Source organism: Stylophora pistillata, chromosome 12, assembly GCF_964205215.1.
Source record: "Stylophora pistillata chromosome 12, jaStyPist1.2, whole genome shotgun sequence".
Taxonomy (NCBI): Eukaryota; Metazoa; Cnidaria; class Anthozoa; order Scleractinia; family Pocilloporidae; genus Stylophora; species Stylophora pistillata.
In genome coordinates, this window is record NC_142530.1 from 6,288,592 (window position 1) to 6,295,000 (window position 6,409).

A 6,409-nucleotide genomic window follows, 5' to 3' on the forward strand; every position below is an offset into this window, starting at 1 on the left:
GGTAATGAGATGCATTGGGTCACTAGAATCCCATCGTGCGATCAAGCTCACTAGACTGCCAAGGATAACCGAAGTATATCGCAAATCTGTCTTTGGATGAGCTCGCCTAATTCAGTAATGGAAACTGTAAAATAGAAACATTTGACATACAACCAACAATCAATGTCACTTTATTTTCTTCAGTGACCAAACTATAAACATTTAATTATACAGTATACAAAGTTCACAATATTTACATTCACTTACTCTTATTAAGGTGTACTGTTTCGTGCTTTGAAATTTACTATTTCCATTTTTTCATACTGTTTAATTTGCGTTTTCTTGCTATCAAGCTGGATAGATCTCTGTTAATGAAAAACAATTTTATAAAAACCAAAACTCCTGGACAAACAGCAAAATAGTAATAGACATGGCTGTTGATGAAAAAAAATTTTATGAAAAGCAAAACTCCTAGACAAACAGCAAAATACTACATGAGACATGTTTCAAGAGCGTTTTAATTACCTTCTGTTCTTTTCATTTTTTCTCATTTTTATCATTTTCTACGTTGTCTACGTTCTGTTTCGCAATAATATATTTTTATGAGAATATAATGGCTATTCTATTTTTTTTCGTAATTTTTTCCTCGATATTCTCCTGCACGTAATTGTTTCTTCAATATTCTCCAACACAATTCAGTACGATACACTATTTACAACACATAATCTACTAATAATGCATAAATTACAATAATCAATTCAAAATGTACACTTCCTGACTCAAAGCGAACTATTCTAAAATGATATCAACCTACAACTAATTTTGAACAAAAACAATTTTCTCACGATATATCTTATGTATATCTTATGTACATCTTTTCTTATGTTTACTTTAAAATCCCATCCAGAGGGTAACGTCACGATATGAATTTCTATAACGTCATTTGCGAGGGTATCATAGCACTTTAAGTTAAAATGCCCCAAAGTTAAAAAAGCAGAACCTGTTAAGAGCAAAAATGAAAATTTTTGGAGCAGACTTTATACCAAATTTGTGTACCTAAAATAAAAAATATAAAACCCTAAACAGATGGGAAAGACAACTACAGTAGTGTCTTAAACCTAGTTGATATGTGAGTTCAAAAAGAAAAATTAAGGGCCTAGAGCCCAGCCTTTTTTAATTTGGCCCAATCTAACTGAAGAAAGGATGAAGCATCCTTCCTTATTACGTAACATTCGCTTTCGCCGACATTGAACATTCAATAATTTTCTGTCCTAATTTCTAGCATAATAACAGTATAAACGACGCTATGACTAACAGTGAATCGCTCGGCTCAGTCCTCTCTCACAAGTACAGAAGTTTAGTCAAGGTATCCATAGGAGCGGGAACCTGGACAGATTTACGGCGCTCCACTACCAATCTAGTGACTTCCGTCAGCATGTCAAGGAAGTGATGACGATGATGATGTCCCCTGATCACTTCCACCAAAGCCTATTGCAATAATAATTGAGGGGAAAAATGTGGAAGCATCACAACCGTTAAACAGAAGGACGGGAGCTGGGTTGGCAAATAACGTGAATGTATCAGCCTAAGTATTTGGGATTAAAGGAGGGGCAACAAAATTGGAAAACTTGTGGAATACATAAATTTAAAATTATCTCAGATCGAGTCAGCCTAGTTTAATCAGTGCACAAATTTTCTTTTCATTTCGTCTTGTTTGTGTATCAAAGTGTCTCTTCAGTTAAAGCAATCAAGTTCTACCCGACAAGGTTGTATTTACGATAGCTTCAAGCTCTCTAAGCTCTTTGTACTGGAGCTGGTGCCTAACAATAGAGGACCAGAACAAACTAAAGAGACATGAAACAGGAATACCATGCAGCTTCAGGTTTTGCAATTTCTTACCTGTATAAACCAAGCGCCACGCTTTGGATCTCGACATGCTACGTAGCCCGGCGCAGCGGCAAAAGCCAAAACGAAGTCGGCTCCTGTTGGAAACACGCCCCTTGGGAGGGTGCAGTCAGGAATGAAAGCAGTATGACATGGCTGGGAGCCTATCTGTGCCTGTGATGACGTTCCAACCACCTGTGAATTAGTATCATTAAGAGGTGAGGACATTGAACACTTATCAGAGTCAACTAGACGTCCTCTGCATGCTTGGATGATGAATACTTTGGGCTTATCCTTAAGTGATGGACACTTGTCTTCAAGGTACTCGACCATCAGCTTCTTCACGGTTGTCTCCCCTTCGTCGACGCCAAGGATACAGTCACGATCTCCCCCATGCGACATAACGATGAACACGAACGCGTTATACCCGCTGTGATTTACAGCTCCAAATTTCTGCGCCACTTTTTCTAACTCGTGACTGGTCAAATCCCTTCTGATAACAACTTTAAAGGAAAGAGCCTTGAAGAGATGTTTAAGGTTTTGCTCGTCTTTTCCGGCTCCTGGTCGATTCAGATCCTGGTTTTTGAAGTGTAAGTTGTTCACGATGATACACAATCCGCGAGGACGCCGATTCATTTCATAACAATCTCTTTGAGTCACAGCTAAAAAAAATGGAAGATACAAGCCATTTTGTACGAATTCAAACTTGCTACCTGAGAGCCCCATAACTCATCTCAGACCAAGAGTTTTTGTTTCAGACTGACTCACCTACAGTGGCCAGAAACGGGTAAAGTTTATAATGGTATCAACTAACATATTTTTCTGTCCGTTTCTCGGGAGCAAAGCTCATTTACTCACACACTACAACAAGCAGATTGGTTTGGCAGGTTTTCAAACGAGTTTATCTGATTTAGGGCCTATTTACATGAAGGTGGGGGACCATACTTAGGTGAGGTAAGCCACCTGTAAATATAATCTCTTATTTTATCTTGATCACGTTTACATGATAGGTATGGTAAACCCGCCTTGATGGGTGGTTCAGACTGGCGGGTAGGGTAACCCTGTCAGCCGAGGTTGCAATTTGCCATGCAAACGTCATAAGTTGGGGCAACCCGCGCGTAGCCGGGGTCACGTTCGTGTTACATTTGTAAGCGCGCCAAAAATATCACTCCGGGATCCCGGGGCTCTAGGGTTGTATGTAAACACAGGCTATTTTTCCACTACAGCTTGGCGGGTTACCTCATCGTCATGTAAAACATGCCCAGGACCTTTAAGTAAACTAAAACAGTGGATAACGTTAAAGGCGCGCTTTGATTGGCTACTAAAACCCGAATATCCTTCGCTATTCCCCGGGCAACTCGCGCAGGATTTGCTTCCAAAAATATTGTAATCGTTGCATGAATATTTAAATTGAAATGATCTTTTTTTTTCGCTATACTATTTTACTACTTTAGCATAAATTCCTGTATATTAAAACATTAACTATTCGCGGCTCGGTAGATATCCACCATAGGGCACCTCTTCTTCGGTGAATACCGAAGTTGTTATATATCCCGAGTAACAGTGTTAGCAGAATTAAATACAACTTTTGCTCTCGCCTAGTAAATTGAAGTTTCGTTGAGCGCTGCAATGAAAATTCTCGTCAATTCAGGTATTAAAAAAATTGGAAATAGGAAAAACAGGAAAGGGAAGAAGCAGGCAACGATAAGAGCTGCCTAAGATAATTTCATATCTGTGATGGAATTTTAAACGGACAAACTAAGAATGATGGAACCCTTACCTGAAATGGTTGAGGCCGATGTCGGTGACAGACCTACAAAACAAAAAAATTTGGGAAGACTTTTTATTTTTTGCAACGAAGGGCGGGGGTGTGGTTGGAGGATTTTGCTGGTTGCGTCACGATAAGATTTACTTGATCCCCCTAAGGTGCTGTAATTTATTACGATCCTCCCTTTATTAGCAGTTAATTGGCAGTCAATTTTCAATAGTCCCCACTTTATGCTCTGCTGGCGATCGACAACTGATCCTACTATCTGTTCCTTCTGAAAATCGTCCAATTCAAATTAAGTTTTAACTTGAAAAACTAAAATAAACCTGTCAATTCGAAAATAATTGTTTTTAGGGAAATATTACCAAGATGAACCTTAGCTCTGAGTGTATGGGTCAGATACGGCACTTGAAGGTAGGATCGGTCATTTTGTCTGTCCACCATCCGTTTTTTCACTAAGGTTAAAATCTCGAGCAAGTCGTACAGGTGCTGATATCTTCTTACGACCTCGTCCAGCATCTGTGAATGATAAAGTTGGTCTTCTTTAAAAAGGTACCATCTCGCCTAAATCAATGTGCGCCGAGGGGAGAAACGGACGCAATCGAGACTTTGGAGCAGGTACACATCCCTAGCCTAACTTCTTAATTTTTTTAAAGCGCTTACAATTGAGTTTCGTAAACCCAAAACCAAATTGATCTCAGTACAAAGGAAGATATAATGTGGAACAAACGAGAACTCAGAGTACTGGCAAGTAAAAGACAAAAGGAGTTTAGAAATAACTGCAAAATCTGGACAGTCCCAGATTACGTACGACATTCAACTGAATATTTATTTGAGGAAAAAGACCACCACTAAAAACTGCAATCGTTTTTAGCGTTTGAAAGCAGGGTGAGCACAAACGGTTGTTTGCAATCAGAGGTACGCATAGTGAGCAATTTAGGCGTCTTCTCATTCTAGAAGTTTCTTTGAACCTGGCAAGCTTGTTACCTTCCTTCGATTGATACTGACCCGGACAAACATTGACTCTGGGACTCCGATGTTTTCGTCTGCTGGAGAGGTGGACTCCACGCAGAGAAGGAGAAAGTCAGCCTCTCCGGGGCACCTGTCTTTAGCACTAATAGAAGAGTAAGGAAACTTCTCGACGTCATTTTCTACACAGCTGCCATGGGCTTGGTTTGAACGCGGATCGTTGATAACGAACGATATCCGTGAAAATCGGTGAATGAAAAATAATTTGGGTTTAGCCTGTAGAGAGGGACACCTTGTTGTCGTATACTCCATCATAACATGTTCGAGGCACGCGTTCCTACCATCAGCACAATATATTTCATTGCCCTGACCAGAAATGGTCATGACAACAACAGCAAACATGTCGAAGTGACTGTGATCTTTCTCAGCAAATTCTTGGGCGACTGTATACATCTCAACCATGTTAAGACCTTTCCTGACTTCCACATGAAAGGACAAGTACTCGAATAGGTCGCTGAGCTTTTTCTCTTCCACCGTTAAATTTGGAACGTTGTTTATAAGAAGACAAATCCCACGTGAATGGCCCAACTCTGAAGTTTCTGTGGAAAAAAAAAAAGGAACATATACATCTCGAAAAGTATAAACACACAAGTAAAATAAGCTGGTTTGAAGATAAATATAGGAGGCCACTCTCTGTGTTTGGTTTGGTTATATGATATTTGTTCATTTTTACTCCATTTAGAGCTAAGAGATGAGTTTTACAAGATGCAAGGCAATGCAATACTAAAATACTATTCACCGAAGTGGAGATGGCTAATGAGGGATTATGACCGATTCGGGAAGCGGCGAAGTAAATATTCATCGCCAGCCACCTGCGATGGTGGCTGGCGTTGATAATAGAGCACAAAACAGCGAGATAATATAGCACAAAAAGATAATTTCAAACCATTCATTCCTGCAACGATTACAACAATACGGGCGCGTTGTCTGGAGTTAAAAATCAAATGATATTTGGGGTTTGAATGGCTCAACAGAGCGCACCTTCAAAGCTATCCACTTTTTTATTATGTTCTAATTAACAATTATTCCACGAGCACGCGTTGGATATGAGATGATAGATAGCCAACGAGGCGCGTAGCGCCGAGTTGGCTATAATCATCACATATCCAACAAGCGCTCGTGGAATAATTGTTTTATAAATAAAAATGCCCCCAAGATATTAGAAAAATCGTCTCGACTTTATTTTGTAAGAAGAAACTGGGTGTTACGAAGTACAGATATTAGATTAGGGTATATTGGCTCATATACCATAATGGCTAAGCGAATTAAAAGTCTTGAATTGCATTACCCAATGATCCAGTTTTTAATAAAAACGAATTTCACATGGCCGCGCGTGGATTACAATTTCATCGTATCAACACGAGGGCATGAATAATGGCAATTAAACTGAGGGGAGTGAATGCTCTGTTTAGGATTATTTGACGTCTTCTCTGCCAACAAGTGAGTTGAAATCTTTGCGTTCATGTTATTAGCAAATAGATCGCACCAATGGGGGCCAATCGTATTTAAAATGGATGGGATAAGTATGGCAAATTGCTCTCTACACATGTGCAGAATGCAAAAGTGTGCTTGTAGGTATTAGTATTATTTGTTTTATTTCAGTAACCAATGATAAGTATGTAGATCTTGGTATATATACCTGGGCTTCGGAAAATTTGCTTCTCTCTGAGGCAAGGTGCAATTGTACTAAGCACTGAAAGAAATATAGGGAGATTGACATATAATAAGAAAACTTCCATTAGACTAAGA

General features: G+C 39.3%; 1 protein-coding gene across 1 annotated transcript in view; it reads right to left on the reverse strand.

The window, feature by feature from the left end:
- Nucleotides 1-154: 154 nt before the first annotated feature.
- LOC148718560 (uncharacterized) overlaps nt 155-6,409 on the reverse strand; it is an 11,130-nt gene continuing 4,875 nt past the window's right edge. Inside the window, exons 6-11 of the mRNA XM_088741281.1 lie at nt 6,300-6,353; nt 4,640-5,199; nt 3,997-4,150; nt 3,644-3,676; nt 1,879-2,525; nt 155-1,467 (exon numbers count right to left, since the gene is read on the reverse strand). Coding sequence (XP_088597407.1) covers nt 1,321-1,467; nt 1,879-2,525; nt 3,644-3,676; nt 3,997-4,150; nt 4,640-5,199; nt 6,300-6,353 — 1,595 coding nt within the window. The 3' untranslated portion in view covers nt 155-1,320. The remainder of the gene's footprint in view (nt 1,468-1,878; nt 2,526-3,643; nt 3,677-3,996; nt 4,151-4,639; nt 5,200-6,299; nt 6,354-6,409) is intronic.